The 17,282-nt window shown below is 37.8% G+C and overlaps 1 protein-coding gene across 4 annotated transcripts; it reads right to left on the bottom strand.

The window, feature by feature from the left end:
- Positions 1 to 518: 518 nt before the first annotated feature.
- acana (aggrecan a) lies at positions 519 to 15,344 on the bottom strand. Of its 4 annotated transcripts, XM_042728170.1 has the most exons (19): positions 15,068 to 15,318; positions 12,561 to 12,643; positions 12,097 to 12,480; positions 11,817 to 11,991; positions 11,452 to 11,579; positions 11,075 to 11,368; positions 10,562 to 10,897; positions 9,783 to 9,957; positions 8,918 to 9,045; positions 8,443 to 8,736; positions 8,209 to 8,307; positions 5,507 to 7,432; positions 5,101 to 5,226; positions 4,242 to 4,355; positions 2,900 to 3,058; positions 2,737 to 2,819; positions 2,496 to 2,640; positions 2,239 to 2,421; positions 519 to 1,145 (listed from the first exon to the last, which is right to left on the bottom strand). In XM_042728170.1, exons 2-19 carry the CDS (start codon positions 12,634 to 12,636, stop codon positions 1,063 to 1,065), a joined length of 4,908 nt encoding a protein of 1,635 aa, XP_042584104.1. In that variant the 5' UTR covers positions 12,637 to 12,643; positions 15,068 to 15,318; the 3' UTR covers positions 519 to 1,062. The 4 variants fall into 4 exon arrangements, with proteins under 4 accessions (XP_042584104.1, XP_042584105.1, XP_042584106.1 ...); XM_042728171.1 differs by lacking the exon at positions 4,242 to 4,355 and having other exon boundaries at positions 15,068 to 15,315; XM_042728172.1 differs by lacking the exons at positions 519 to 1,145; positions 2,239 to 2,421; positions 2,496 to 2,640; positions 2,737 to 2,819; positions 2,900 to 3,058 and adding an exon at positions 4,578 to 4,740 and having other exon boundaries at positions 15,068 to 15,344.
- Positions 15,345 to 17,282: the final 1,938 nt, after the last annotated feature.

Here is a 17,282-nt window from a genome sequence, read left to right as displayed (position 1 = left end):
AACAAACAAGTACATTTTCATTGTTTACATGGGTTTACATTCATAATCTGGCTGGATTTGGCCATCTCTGTCTGATGTTGTTTAAAGGAATAGTTCACTTGAAAATGAAAATTCGCTCACTTCCAGGTCATCTGAGATGTAAATGAGTTTGTTTCTTCATATGATTTAATCAATTGCTCACCAATGGATCCTTTGCAGTGAATGGGTGCCGTCAGAATAAGAGTCCAAACAGCTGATGAAAACCTCACAATAATCCAAAGGTAATCCACACGACTAAAGGGTAATCCACAAGGTAAACACATTTAGGTGTTTTTTTTTCAAATTTTATTTTTTGGGTGAACTATTCCTTTAATTACATATGGCTTTTTTGAGGAAAAAGATGGACACACCCAGTCAAAGATGGATGTAGCCTACTATGTGTTATGCTGTGAGAAATAAATAGATCTTATTTCACATTAGTTTCCAACTCAGACATAACAAATTAACGACATCCTTGTGCAAGTTGTTTTCTTAATCTGTCTGGTTATGTATTAGAAATAAATATGATTTTTTTATGGCTACAGATTTTTTTTTTTTTTTTTTTTAGGTTTCCATCTCCTCTCAACAAACTAGATGAAAATAATACTTCACATTTCATCCCATCATTTCTGTTGTGCATGTACCTAAAATTTGGCTTACTAGCAGAGAAAGACAAAAAAGTTTCACTGTCCTTCACAGAGGAAAAACTGGGCACATCCAGCTCTTCACTCAGTACCTTTTAACATAAAACACTAGCTGGTCCAAAAGGAAAACCTGCAAATATTTACAGACATCTTTACGAATGCTGTTGGTCTTTGATCTTTTGGTCTCTGATCTTTTGTTGCAGGGATGAAATGAATCACTCCATCATGGCTGATGGCCAATAACTGACATCTAATGTATAGGGGGCAGCAATATACAAGATGGGCACTTATCTTGAAAATAACACTTTTTAATCACAAATGCTTCATAATTCAGTGTCTTGGAAAATAAATATAAAACTCGTACTGATTTAAAAATGAATCTCTAGCTCTTCAAATCTCCTTAGAGATGTTTCTCCAATGTTGTTGTATTAGATTTATGAGAGTGATGAACAGAAGATTCCTTTTGCAGTCCAGATTTGACCTCTAAAGATACAAAAACAATCATGTCAGTACCTTTCATATAGTAATGTATAGAACATATGTTTAAAACATACAAAGTTGATTAAATAATTAGTTATTTGTATAGAAAATATGTTTTAAGTATATTTAGTTGATTAAATAATTAGTTATTTAAAGGGATATATATTCAAAATATTTATAATATTTATGTTTTTAAAGGGTTGAAAATTCAGAAAACTTCGCTTATCTTCAAAACACAAATTGAGATATTTTTGATGAAATATGAAAGCTTTCTGACCCTGCATAGAAAAGCAAGGGTCCTCTCATGATCAAGGCACAGAAACGTAGTAAGGACATCATTAAAATAGTCCACGTGAGAAGAATTGTTGAATAAAGTCGTTTTTTGAATAAAGTTGTTTTCTTTGTGTGCAAAAAAAATAAGTACTCTTGCTTGCCAGGACAGAAAGCTCTCGGATTTCATCGAAAAAAAAAAAAAACAATTTCTTTTTTGTGTTCCAAAGATGAAAGAAGGTCTGACGGGTTTGGAACGACATGAGGGTGAGTAATTAATGACATAAATTTTATTTTTGGGTGAACTATGCCTTTAAGGTTTTTTGGATCTGTACTTTTTTTAGAAATACACTTATTCATCAATGACACATTAAACTGATCAAAATAGACAGTAAAGATGTTTGCATTATTATATATATATATATATATATATATATATATATATATATATATATATATATAAAGAATTATAAAAAATGTAAGCAACAGAACCATTTACAACATTGAAAAGAAGAAGAAATGTTTCTTGATCACCATATCAGCATATTAGAATGATTTCTGAAGGATCATGCAGTAATGGCTGCTGAAAACTCAGCTTTGCCATAACAGTAATAAATTACAATTTAAAATTTTAAACTTTAAAATATGTGAAAATAGAAAGTAGTTATTTAAAATCTTAATAATTTCACATTATTACTGTTATTTTTGATCAAATAAATGGTGAGCATAAGACACTTAAATAAAAATCAAATAAAAAACTAACCAACCCCAAACTTTTTAATGGTAGGGTAATGGTCATGTTTTTGGTAATGCTTGAGTAGCTTACTGGCTATGCATTGCACTCGAGGCTTCTCCCATTGTCCATCTGCCATGCAGCGGATCACAGGTAGGTGGCGTTGTATGAAGTTTTCACTGCACTGGTATCTGATTATAGAATTCATTTGATAACGATCTTTCTTGTTGCCAAACATCCTGGCATTCTCCACTTTAGGAGGCTGGTCACATGTCACTGAAAGAAGAGGAAGTCAAATTAAAACTGATTCACTAGTGGTGCCATTTATTTGTGTTTGGTGGTGAGCATACCTGGACCTGTTTTGCATGTGAAAGGTAAGTGATAGTTGCAGGGCACGTCATTCCATTGGCCATTTTCATGCCAGATCATTACAACACAGTCTTCACCAGATTTAAAATAATTGTCGGGCTGGTTAGGCCTCCAGTTCTCATATTGCTAAGGAAAGGAAGAGAAAAATCAAGCATTATACTGTACCTCAATCAAACAGCTCTATTATTAGAAATACAGCTTCTTAGCAAGAGTCAGGCTTACCAGCGGAGTCCCATCTGACCAGCGGAAGTCATTTTGCACCGTTTTATCGTTCAGTCCTATCCACTGATAGTCTTGTGCGTATGCTGTTTCAAGAGGGTGATTGTTTGTAATCAGAAAAACAACTCAGATACTTAGGAGTTTAAACACACAGACACACACTCACAGCTGATGAAGTCTTGCTCCTCTGGAGTGATAATGCTCACCAAGTGAGCGTTTAAGTCTCGACAGTGCTGCTCAGCGTCCAGCCAGGTCTTTCTCTCCGAGAAATGCAAGTAACAGTTGCCCTGAAACTTACTCCAGCCCTTCTCACAGCTGTGCACATCTGAAGCAAAATCACATGGCATATTTACCACCATTTCACCAGATATCTTCTTAGACCACTATCGCAAGATGAATAGTCCTTGACACAGGCTTAAAGGGTGAGTTCACCCAAAAATTTAAATTTTGTCTTCATTTATTCATCCTCATGATCCAAACCCATACACAAACGCAAAGATATTTTAATGAAATGAGATTTTTGTCCCTCCATTAAAAATCTATACAATTGACGTTTCAAAAAGTTCATAAAGACATCATAAAAGTAATCCATGTGAATTGAGCAGTTTAAATCAAGTCTCGTGAAGACACAAAACTGCTTTATATGATGAACAGACTTCTATTCTATAAACATTGATCAATGCACATTCATAAAGTTCATCAAACAAGATCACCGGAAGCTCAACCGATGATAAAAAGCATCACTAATTCTCAAGCATTTTGTGGAATCAGTGGAATGGAATTTCATTAAAATGAACTTAATTTGGGTTTAGAAGATGAACGGAAATCTTATGGGTTTCGAACAACATGAGGGTGAGTAAATAATGACAGAATTTTCATATTTGGGTGAGCTATCCCTTATTATACCGGCAAATTAGAAACAAATGACAAATGTATGATGGAATGTGCTGAGGGATTTGGATTAAGTCACTTTATCTTTCAGTGTTTAAAACCAGTGTTTTAAGTAAGCGACAAATGCCTTTAACGTGGCATAATGTCAGCTTATCAGATAAAGTGATTTTCCACAATCGTGTAATAGTATTCCAGAAGACCGACGATTAAATTCCATATATAATGCCAAGAGAAACATCCAGCAGAAAATGAACAAATAAGATATTTTTAGACACTGCTCAGATGGAAAATATGGACTGGACACTTTTTGTTTACCTCAGACCCTTCCTGTCTAAATTACTAAATGGTTATAGTTTCTTCTTGCCATATTTTTACTGCAAATGCATCATTACATCCTAAATAACGCTGATGTTTAACGGCAACAGATTTCCATGAATGGACAGGCAAAACTCACACACACACACACACAAAAAACAACACTCACCAATCCTTTCTCGACACAAATATGCCCTGTTTCCAGGGACTTTCATTTCACTACAGCAACATCTAGAGCTGTGTGTCACCTTAAGGTTGTTTTTGAAAGACCATTAGTAGAATTAGCTGAAGCAGCCTCATACCAATCTCACAGTGGTCTCCTTCGTAGCTGGGCAGACATAAGCATTTGAAAGTGTCCTCTACCTCCACACAGGTGGCTCCATTGGCGCAAGGGTTTGAATGGCAAACATCAACCTCTGCAAATAAACGTTTAGCGATTAAAGCTGACTACTATTAAGATGCCCTGAGGAAGGCCAAGCTTAGCACCATTGAATCAGAACTCTTGGAGCTGCTACTAAACGAATCTCTTGCATAATTATACCAACAATATTTTGATAAGCTGAGAAGAGACACTCAGTAAATTGTGGTAAATTGAAGGAGAGATCAGAGTCAGTTGCTTTTGCTGTAAGAGCGCTGACCTGGGATCAGTTTTTAGCCTCTCATGAGGTGAGCAGATCAGCACTCTTACAGTCCCAGACACAGAAGCAGAGTTCAGATTCATATGAAGATGGACGAGAAGTATGTGCATATACCAGGTGTTAGCAGGCGTGCTGATTAAACCAGACTGCAGCAAAGGCACAGCTGAACAAAAACAACAAAGGTGAACAGTCACTGAAAAGACATCTGGACACAAGAGCTGAGTAAGTTGAGAAATACTTAACCACACACACATGCCACATAACCTGTAGGACTGTGAGGACAATCAGGCAAGAGCAAACTGAACAGAAGTTATTCACAAATAAAATGCAATCAGTGAGACAATCATTTGATTCATTTGAACCCAAATATGAGCCTAGAAAAGTAACAACAGCTGTTCATAAGGATTGCTGTTCATGATGAGAATGTTTATCAAAATGTCCAATATTCAAAATACAACATTTCAAAAAGTAACCATAATTAATGTGACTGATTCAATAACTAATTCAATTCAGTCTGACTCACCAAACTGGCACTCTTCTCCATGCAGTCCAGGTGGGCAGTGACAAATGCCCACCCCGTCCTTCACCGAACACACCCCAGCTCCACAAGGGTTTGGTTCACATGGGTTAAGAGAAGCTATTGTGGTTTCTGAGTAAGAAAGAGAGCAACACATGATGAAAAAAACATGATAAAAAGGAGCAGGGTTTTTTTTCTCAAGAGGTGAGAAGAAATGGATTTCTATATTATGATCCGCCAATGAGCCAACCATTATTTTCACGCTATGGATGATAATAAATAGGCAATATAAAAATTGTAAAAACAACACATTAAAAAAAATCATTAATACTGACCAGTAATAGATAAGGAACTGATATGTCATGTATCTCTGTTCTATGTTTTAACAAATTTTACACAAAAGGGATCTCACCATTCAAAACAAGTCCTTCCGTGACAGAAGGGCTCTGTAAAGAAGTAGGTTCTGTTGTAGAAGACAAAGCTGCAGAAGTAACAGTGTCAAGTCTACTTGTGATTCCCTCTGGTTCTGACAATGGAGGTCCTGCAGCATCACTGTACAGACCAGATGGCCCTTGAGCAGATAGTACATCTGAGGGAGCATCACTGGAGTTCACTGTTGGTGTATCTTCAGTAATTGGGATCCATTCATGTTCTTGTTCACTAGCAAAGGCACTTTGCTCATCTCCACTCCCTGAAGACACCCTAAGGGTGCCACTGTACTCCACCTCCCCCCTTCCTAGCTCCAAGCCTTGGAAGGGCTTGTTGGAAATTTCCATCATGCCATTATTGGAGAAGATGATATCACCGCTAGCTGATTCCCCTGATCTTTCCCCTGATACAATGGAATAGCCTCCAGATGTTAATCCACTTCCCTCACCAGACCCAAACAGCAAAAGTCCAGAAGCTTCCTGCTCACGAGGTTGTTCTGTGAGATCAATGCAGCCCGATCCCAAAAATGTCAGACCAGAAAATTCTAAACCACTCCCAGAGCCACTGTGGATACCGCTAACTTCAGATATATCACCACTCATCCCAGATATATCATCACTCATCCCAGAGATATCGCCACTCATCCCAGAGATATCATCGCTCATCCCAGAGATATCACCACTCATCCCAGAGATATCACCACTCATCCCAGACCCTGAGATATGTCCTGATCCGCTGAAATCCACATGGCTTCCACCCAGCTCTTGTTCTGTTAAATGTGGAGCAGTGAACACCTTCACCCAAGGGCTATCCACCATGATGTCACCACTATCAATGAATGAAATGCCACTGGATCCTCCAGAGGGAAAAATTCCTGATGGAAAACCGCTGAATCCTGAGGACCCCTCGCTAGAACCTGATCCTGAGAAGATGCCAGAAAGGTCTCTACTCTCATCGCTTTCTCCTGAGCTGCTGGAAAAGTCTGAGGTAGATCCACTCTCTTCAGAGCTATACCCTGACCCACTTCCTGATCCTGATCCTGATCCTGATCCGGAGGTGACCAATCCGAAGAGCCCTGAACCCTGGCCATAGGATAAGGTCAGGATCTCTGTGCTTGCCTCCTCAGCCTCCTCGGGTCTTCCCGAATCTGATCCAACTCCTGATAAAATGGATTCACTTCCTGAAAAGGTCACTAGGATATCTAAGCCACTGCCAGATCCTGAAGAACCAAAAGACCCGCTTGGCAGATCCCCACTCCCACTGGCCCCAGAGGAGTCTCCACTTGACACAAATGACCCACTCGGCTGATCCCTGCTCCCACTGTGCAACAGACTGTCGCTGCCACTGGCCCCAGAAGAGTCTCCACTTGACACAAATGACCCACTTGTCTGATCCCCGCTCCCGCTGTCTAACAGACTGTCGTTGCCACTGGCCCCAGAAGAGTCTCCACTTGAAACATATGACCCACTCGGCTGATCCCCGCTTCCACTGCTCAACAGATCATCAGTGCCACTGATTCCAAAAGAGTCTCCACTCATCTCAAATGACCCACTCAGTTGGTCCCCGCTTCCACTGCCCGACAGACTGTCAATGCCACTAGCCCCAGAAGAGTCCCCACTTGAAACAGGTGACCCACTCGGCTGATCCCCACTTCCACTGCCCGACAGACTGTCAATGCCACTAGCCCCAGAAGAGTCCCCACTTGAAACAGGTGACCCACTCGGCTGATCCCCACTTCCACTGCCCGACAGACTGTCAATGCCACTAGCCCCAGAGGAGTCCCCACTTGAAGCAGGTGACACACTTGACTGATCCCCACTCCCACTGCTCAACTGATCATCATTGCCACTGGCCCCAGATGCACCAGGTCCAGAGGGTTCTGCAGGGATAGTAGTAGGAGTAGCTGCTTCTGAGGAAACACAGATAAACACAGAATCTAAGGTACTGCACCGGAATTAACACTCATAATGCATTAAAATCCATTAAAAATACATGGGATAGTTCCATTAAAGAGATAGTTTACTCAAAAATGAAAATTCTGACATCATTTACTCACCCTCATGTTGTTATTAACCTATATGATTTTATTTCCTTTGTGCAAAATAAAACAATATATTTCGAGAAATGTCTTGGTTTTGGTCCATAAAATGGAAGTCAATTATGGTTACCAACATTCTTCAAAATATCTTCTTTTATGTTTCTCAGAAGAAAGAAACTCATACAGGTGTGGAATCAGATGAGAGTAAATGATAACAGAATTTTCATTGTTGGGTGATCCATCCTTTTAAATACACATTTTTACAGAGATTTTGAAGTATTTCTGTTATTTTTTTAATTTGAAGGGGGGGAGGGGATTCAAAAAACAAAGATGAAAAAACATGCACAAAATGAGAAAAAAAACATTGCAGAAAATGCGATTAATAAGGAAATGAGAGGACCTTTACAGACCCTCATCAAAGGTCAATAAGAGTTTATTGATCAGACAATTTTACTTATTTAACTTCTTATGGGAAGCCAATGCTTATTCAAGTTGTAAAATGTCACAGACAGTGATTCCTCAAAACCTAATAATATTTACGATATATATTACATATAACAAAATATATTTGAGTATTTTTAAAATAATTATTCAGATGTATGATTTATGCATTTTTTTTTTATGTATCCTGAGCTACAGTATATTACCAGGTTTGAGAAGAGCAGGGAGGGATGTCACGCTCACTATCTTTTCCTCTGTCACCGTCATATTTGTTTCACTTTCACTCAGAGACAGATCCAGATCCACTATATGTATAAAAAAATTTACAAATATGTAAAGAAAAATGTATGTTGTATAAACACTCAACAGACTGAATGTTTTACATTTAAAAGAATCTACAATTTATGACCTGTATATAACTACACTGTAGATGCTTTTACCCTTGATGCAGTATGCATCAAATTTGTAGTGCAGGTCAGGAGAGCCAGTCTGGTTGGGAAACTTGTAAACTGTGTGAATTCCAGCCTTCCCTCCGCCACACTGCTGCCGTGGGTTATTGATGGAGTAACGTACACTGCGGTCTAGAAGCCAGCCAGCACGGCACTTATCAAAGCCCTGTTTCCATGCAGCATACAGGTCTCCTGTGGAGGCCAGGGAGGCATTCTTGCCCTGGCAGTAAGCCTCTGCCTCACCATAAGTGAATCCCTCGAATGAACTTGCATGGAAAACTTCCCCTGAAAATGTGAACACGCACAGTGATTTGCAATTATTGTTTTCCAATGATAGAATTCATTTTTTACAATTTTTGTTTTGTTTCAGTTCACTGTCAGAAATTTTAAATGGAAGTAATATAGATTTATTTACCTACCCTTTGTCCACTCAACAGTTTTTATGTATTTATGTAGAGCCTCTTACCCCGTAATTTGTCCACATAGCAATACACATCATAGCGTTCATAAGCAGAACGCAGTCCATAAGACCTCACACCAGGAACATGCTCCAAATCACCAGAGCATTTCTCACGTGGAGACACAATGGGATACCTGCATAAACATCATTTACATACATTTGTAAACATATGTAACCCTGGAGCAGAAAAAGCAGTCATAAGTAACACAGGTATATTTGTAGCAATAGCCAACAATACATTGTATGGGTCAAAATTATCGATTTTTCTTTTATGCCAAAAATCATTAGGATATTAAGTAAAGATCATGTTCCATTAAGATATTTTGTACATTTTCTTACTGTAAATATATTAAAAATTTAATTTTTGATTTGTAATATGCATTGCTAAGTACTTTATTTGGACAACTCTAAAGGCGATTTTCTCAACATTTTGATTTTTTTTTGCACCCCCAGATTCCAGATTTTCAGCCAAATATTGTCCTATCATAACAAACCATACATCAATGGAAAGCTTATTTATTCAACTTTCAGAAGATGTATAAATCTCAATTTTGAAAAATTGACCCTTATGACTGGTTTTGTGGTCCAGGGTCACATATATTCTTGCAGTATGAGGCAGATAATCCCACTAGAAGCATTTGTCATCAACCCTGCCACAAATATTTTGCTTGACACTTATAAGTTTATATATGGTAAATATATAATTAAAACATTAGAATTTATAACTTTATTATAACATAAAGTGAAGGTGTCCACTGCTACACATTTAACAGAACAACATTATAACATTATAAAATAGAAATAAAATCAGACACACAAACAATTTAAAGAAAATTGAACAGTCCACCACCAGTTGTGCAATGGATCGTACCTGACAGTCTGATCTACCAGCCAGCCAGCGTCACATTGATGGTAACCAGACTCATAGGCTGCTTGCAGTTGCTGGGCACTGGCAATGACTGCACCGATGCTCTGACATGCCAGTTGAGCCTTGACAAAGTCAAAAGCATAACGACCGTCGCTTGCACGATAATGGAAGACCACCCCTGCGGAGGGAATTAATAACAATGGGTGTCAACAGATGTATCTAAGTTACATAGGTTTATAAAACTGAAACACTTAATTGTCTTTATCTAGTGTAAGATTCTTACATACTATTTCAATTGTTTTCATAAATTAAAAATCTAGTTTGTAATACATTATTTTGATATTTCAAAAAGTTTTAGAGGAAGCTATTACTTCAGTTTAATATACTAATTTGCATTCAGTCTAATTCAGCATCTAGACAATTGATCACTGTGGTTGCAATATAAATATGTTGACACTGATGGCAATAAATGACATGCATTTTCATGATTTTTCTTGGAAGAGGAAAGGGAACAGTGTAACCCTCATAAACTTCATTGGTCTTTGTATGTGTTGTTGTCATGATAAATTTGATTATGCAAATACTATAAGGTGTAGTGAAGCCACCGTGAGTGAGATTCATAAGGTGGTACACAGGAATAAATAAGAATTTATACATATAGAATTAATGTTAATCATAAATTATGGTGGTTTGCAGTCAATATATACGTGTCAAATCACAGAGAACAACAGAATAATGCTTCACTTTAATTTTTACTGTATGGTTTTCATATTGATACATACCTGTGGTGGACATGATAGCTTCGGTTTCATTCAAACGGGATAAATCGGAGGCAAGATCAGTCCCATCAGTGACCCCTTCCGAAGTGTCCACAGAGGTGGGGGGTGGTAAAAGGGGCAGCTGGGAAATATTTAGTGCAGTATATGGGATCTCGACACTAGTAGTCACTGATGGCTTGTATGTTACAACATCTCCCTGCAGTTCACCTGCTGTGGAGGTGGGCTTTAAAAAGACATGGGGGCTTTCCGTGATTGTGTCCACGCTCAGGGAATCACTGTCGGCTTCTGTAATTGTCTCTATTTCGAATGGCAATAGGCCAGAACCGTTCTCATCCGTTTCTAAATTAAAATATATGAACAATATACACCTGTCAGTACCTAATCAATTAGCACCAGTTATTAAACACACATTATTGTGGATCAACAAGGATAAAACAATCAAATAACATATATGTATGTGGATAAAGAATCAGAAATGATAAAGAAGGAATAGCTAAATAATAGAGAATTTTGTACCAGAGTAGCAAAATGCATCATAGCGGGAGTCTGAGAGAGGGTAGCCAGTCTGATTGGGAAACAGATAGACAGTACGCACTCCCAGCAGGCCACCCCCACACTGCGGTCGGGCGATGTTGACGGGGTAGCGGACGCTCCGGTCTGCCAGCCAGCCTGCATTACAAACATCCATACCACCCTTCCATGCCATGTAGAGCTGTCCTGTGGTGGCCAACTTGGCACCCAACTCTGCACACTCAGCTTCTGCCTCCTCAAATGTGAATTTGTTAGGGGAAGTAGTGTGGAACACTTTTCCTGTGAGATGAAATGGAACGTTTTTTAGCATTTCAGTGTTCTTCAAAGAAGGCATTATGTTCTCTGCCATCTCAAACATGTACCTGTCATTTTCTCAGCAAAGCAGTACACGTCATACGTCTCATTCACGTCTCTTATTCCATACGTCCTCACTCCTGGAAACTCGTACTTGTCTCCATAACAAGCCTCACGAGGATCATGAATAGGGTACCTTTATTCCACAACAAAAAACAGTTCTTCTATCACATTTTCTAACAAAACTATAGAACATTACCTAAATATAAATTACATTTTTTTGTAGTGTTTTCTGAAAAAACCTACAGTAAACTTGATAACACATTCATTCATTTTTTTTATACATTTAAAAAAATACAGTATATTCTAGACACCACAGCTGTGATTTTTATTATAAATATAACAGCCTTTTTTTACATTGAAGGTAACTGACCTGACGGTCTGATCTGCAAGCCAGCCAGCATCACACTGGTGGAAACCCTCATCATAAGCTGCTTGGAGTTGCTCTGGAGTAGCAATCACTGCACTGTTCTGAATACAGGCTGCCTTGGCCTTCTCAAATGTAAGGGTATATCGTGTGGTGATGGCACGATAGTGGAAAACAATACCTAAGCAAAATAAAAGTACATCTGTGTCACATTTCTGAGAGAAAAAAGCACACACAAACCGTTAAAAAGTAATATTTTCTTTAAGGATCTTCAAACAAACACTACCTTTAACTTGAATATGAACAACATCATAACCATCCTCTATCCCATTCATGACCTCACAGCGGTACACTCCAGAGTCATTGGAATGGAGCTCAGTGATCTTAATGGAGGCGTCTGTGGGTGTCGTGGGGTATCCAACCATAGTGATCCTATCCAGATACCTTTTGTCGATGCTTACCACTCCTTCAGATGCCACTAAAATGTTTGTGGTCTTTTCTTTGGTGACCAGACTCCATTTGATCCGGTGAGACAAAGGGGCAATGGTGGGGGCACCAGGGTCATTGACTGTGTTGTCCTTGAAATAGCAGGGCAGAACTATTGTGTCGCCCATCAAAGGCTGGAGAGGAGGTTCATTGGGTATGCTGACCGTCAGTGTGCTTTCAGGCTCTGTGATAACATATACAGGTTAATGAGGTTTTCAAGAATACTAGCGATTTCATTATGTAATTTACACAATGAATACGCACCAGTGTAAACGTAATCAAAAGACGCTGTGGCTGAGAAGACCCAGAAACACATACTCAGCAAAAGCAAGGACAGCATCGTTCACCTACAGGTTAAAAAGAATGTTATGACCATCATATTTGCACATATATTCAGCAACAACTATGATATTCTCAGTTTTTAATATCCATTAGAAGGCAACTTATATACTGTGCTTTGCTCAAAAGACTTTATTCTGAAAGCATATACTGTATCAGATGGACCAAATGTGCTTTTCCAAGTCCATAACAAAGGTTTGGTAAAATAAGAGGTTTTTGAGAGAGAAAGCCAACATGTAATTTTCAGTTCCCAAAATTACCACAGCAACAGTACAGTTCTCATGCCGATACAGGCTGGTCATATCTGTACCGGGTGGTTTGGGAATTATCTTACTGTTAATTACTGAATGTCTGCCATGCATGGATAGAGAGAGATATGCTGTTCTTCTAGATCACAGAGTTTGCCCTTATTTAACAAACATACAACATTTAGAAAATCTTTGCCAGTGTTGGCTCGCTTTTAGGGGTGATGCTATATTTATTTGACTTGCTGCAAAGCATTCAACAGTGCCTTCTATACATATACTTATCTACACATACTGCTAGAGCAGAGAGCCACTTATTCATAGCTAGTTAAACTAAAGCTTTTTATACGCTATTCAATATCGAGTTTGTCCTCACCCACCTCCTTCTAGTCCAATCCAAATCTAATCTTGTAAAGCAAACAACATAAAAAAAAATCTGAGAAAGTAAGCATACATGCTTACACTCTGTGACAAACAGGCCATTTTTAATGTATGAGGTCCCTCAAATTACTATAGCAAAACAAATTATGTTAAATCTATTTAAAAAGTACTATGTCATTTTATAAAAAGCACAGAAAAAACAATTAAGCTATTTGGAAAGTGTGCGCAGTGTTTTTGTTAAAGTGCTCTGGACTGTGTTTAGAGAATGTACAAAGGAAAAAGACAGATAAGATAAAATCAGTTGCCAAAGTTGGTTTCATGGGAAAAGGCTTAATGGCTTATATGTTGGTCTTAATTTAAGTCCTTCTTAAAGTGCAGTGTTAGTCCCAGTTAAAGCTTAAATGGAAATCATTCAAGATTTAGAAGGTCATAGAAAGATAAAAGAAAATATTAATCATTGCTTAAACGTGAAACATTAAAAGCTGTGCGTTCCGGTCAAACTCAGTTAATGACACATAAAACAGGGATTAAAAAACAACATTATTTCTATAATGAGTGTACTTTAAGTCACAGATAGTGGGAGTTAAATGACAGAATCAATTTATGTTGCAACAGATAATCTCAGTATAATCCCCACAGACAGAAATATGCTCAAATGAATTTTAAGCAATTCTTAGAGAACATGTGCCACCATGTGGATGTCAAAGGGTCAACAACAAAACTGTTATTTAGGGTCTTGCCATTATAAGTCCAACATAATAACCTAGTTCGTAAAGTAAATAAAATATATATTAATCCACTTGGAAAAATGCTCTGATGGGTCATTTAATCCTTCTTAAGTATACGACATGTCACTACAGTGTGCATTATTTCTATATGCCTGATCACGAATAGTTTGTAAGCACGGCACAAACAATACATACAATAGGTTGAAACAAGTACATTTTTAGATGCATTTCATTTTCATTTTCAATGAAATGAAACAGCATCTTTCGCCCAATGTTAAAAAGGGCTTAAGACATAAAGTTTCATCTGCAATATAACCTTCAGCAGATACTTTATAGCATAACAGCATACGAAAGAAAAAAAATTAAGTGGGCGTCCCTGTATAAGCGCAAGAGCTCAGGAAAAAAAAGGTACAAAATTATCACTGGGACCGTACTCTACAAAAGCTAAAACGTACATATTTTGCCTTATTTACCACCAAATTATACATATTAGTACCTTTTTTTAAAAGGTAGCTACCCAGTGACAGTTTTTCTCAAAGTGAAGTATATTGATAAGTTATTTGTCACTTTAGGTCATGAAGGTTGCATATAAAAACACATTAGCATCTTAACAAGACATTAAAATATAAATTGTTTCTCTGTAATAATCAAATATAACCACACGGTAGAGCAACCAAATGAACTTCAATTCAATTTAAACTAAGACAAAAGTATCTGAAATAGGTCCTATTACAAAACCACCTTCAGTCATGATTCAAAACATAACGTTACTGGTAAATAATAGTTATCTTCACATTTATTGTGATTATTCATTAGCCTATATCAATGCTCCAAATGCTCAAATTTAAGAATGATCAAATCTGATTCACTTTACTGTCACACATTTTAGTGTTCAATATCACCACATATCAGAGAATGACTGAAGGTTCACAATTTTCAACTTGTAATCTCACATTATTTCAACAATTAAATCTACGCTGAGCATTTGAATTCATGTACTAGAGCTAGAGATGTGACAGTGACAGTGCTCACCTGTACAGCTAGCGAAACCACAACATAAAGCCAAACTGTACATCACCTGTATAGTGCAGTTTCCCTCTGAAACTCTTTATTCCTTGATTGCAGATGCTTTCCAGCTCTCTGAAGGCGCGCGCCTCTCTCAATCCAAACCCGTAATAAAAGTGTCGCGTGTGCAGTAAAGTTCAGAGGCGCTTCTGGCAGAAGATTGAGAAGCAGAAAGAAACTCTGCTCACTGGGGAAATACTTTAACTGAACAGGGGCTGAAAGGGGGGCTAGGGAATGAGAGGTGGAGTGAAGGCGCACATAAAATTTCCACGCATGATGTAATTTGGCTACACAGAGCCTCCGACACTTTTGTGGCTAACATGCGCAAATTCTGCCGATATTTGTGTCAACGGTCTTCTTGATCCGTTTTGAGTCATAATAGCTACATCATCGGACGTAACAAAGACGGCCTCTTTGCTAATACAGCTATTTACATGATGTCATATTCCTTTTTGAATAATGCAATGCTATATTGGTTTGTTTCAAACACCTAGGCTATTCAAAACCCAATTAAATTAGAATCATTTCTAAGAATTTTGTCCTTCAAATTAAAACTCTAAATGCATCATATTTTTGCTAAAAAAATGATTAGCAAATTAATAAAACGACACTGGAATTAGTCTTACAACTCCAGTTCACTAACACATATTGCATTTAAGGTAGGCTATTCATTTTATGAAATTACAAAAGCCTAAAGGTACATCTTTGTACTTTATTTACACCTATAGCCTACATATTAGCTTTTCACTTCACAGGATTCACAGTCAATTAACTAATGGACTTGAGTCTTGTGGATTTTGCTTTTGTGATTTATCAGCTGTTTGAACTCTCATTTTGACGGCACCCATTCACTGCAGTGGATCCATTGCAGGTGATGTAATGTTAAATTTGTCCAAATCCGTTCTAATTTATAAACAAACTCATCTACATCTCAGATGGCCTGAGGATGAGTAAATGTACACATTTTCACATTTTGGCACAATTTTATTGTTGACTGAACTATTCTGTTAAGCTACAGATATGCTGTTTAATGTTATTCATTTTGTCCTGGCCCATTACAGGCAGAAATGTCATTTTTCCAGCCTAGAATATTCACTGGAGTAAAGTGTGATACCAGCCCCGTATATGCTACACATTTTATCATAAATCAGTGATTTATTTCAAGAGTTGTTTCCTATTTTTTCAGTTTCCCAAAATCCCAAGTGCTGCTTTCAAATATTGTGTTTCTTGGTCACAAACATCCATCATATTAATTAGTCTTCTGCAGCAGCAACATTAACAGCAGTGGAGAGCAGAGACACAAGGCTTCATTCAGCAGCCTGGCCCACACCGTTGTTCCTCTCAAACTTTCCTCTCAGAGGAACATGACAACGTATCCCATTGAATAGAGCCACTATTTGAGAACCTTGTAATGTCTCACAAGACATAGGCATAAGAATACAGAGTACCCAATAAAGAACGCTGTGTGCTTTGTGTCAAATTTAGGGGGGAAAAAAGCTGCAGCATGACATTTAAGATCTAATTTTCATTTATTCCTGAAGGTGTTTAATTTGAGATTTACAAGCTAATATGAAAACTTAAATGTCACCTTCTATCCATCTATCCATCATTAACATACCGATTACATAGCAGAGCTACAGAAAGAACCAATCATGAGCTGGCGTTTAAACTCAGTTTAGGTTTAGAAGGGAGGGACATTCTCTGTTTCTTTTGGATGGTGATTAAAAACGGTAACTGAACTGCTTGGAATGGACTTCAAAGAGGAGGTTCCTACTGTGAGTTTGTGTGAGTGCTTTGTCCTCTTTGCTTTTATTCTGCAGTTTGTGTGTATGAAATGAGATGCAAGGTATGTTTGAAATTCGCCCTGGTTTGTCAACCTGCTCCCTTGACACCTTTAAAGGGACACATTACCTTAAATCCCCCTCAAAATACGAAATATATCTTTTAACTTCCAGAAAGCAATGTGTTTAAATTAAAATTTAAAAGTCAATTCAATCAAATTATTATTACACAGAATTTCGCTCTGATATAGAATATGGCTGTGCTTCAGAAGAGTTTGAGTAGACAAGCAATGAAGGTATAAAACCTTGCAAGCTTAGGGACAGCATATTCATCAGATTTTAAGCAATCAAGCTGACGTTTGATTGACGTTGACAACACGCACAGTTCCAAGTGAAGCCTACAGGGACCTGTGGACATTTCGCTGTCCTGAAGGGCTCTTTTCATCA

Source organism: Cyprinus carpio, chromosome B7, assembly GCF_018340385.1.
Source record: "Cyprinus carpio isolate SPL01 chromosome B7, ASM1834038v1, whole genome shotgun sequence".
Taxonomy (NCBI): Eukaryota; Metazoa; Chordata; class Actinopteri; order Cypriniformes; family Cyprinidae; genus Cyprinus; species Cyprinus carpio.
This window is presented reverse-complemented; position numbering and strand designations above follow the sequence as displayed.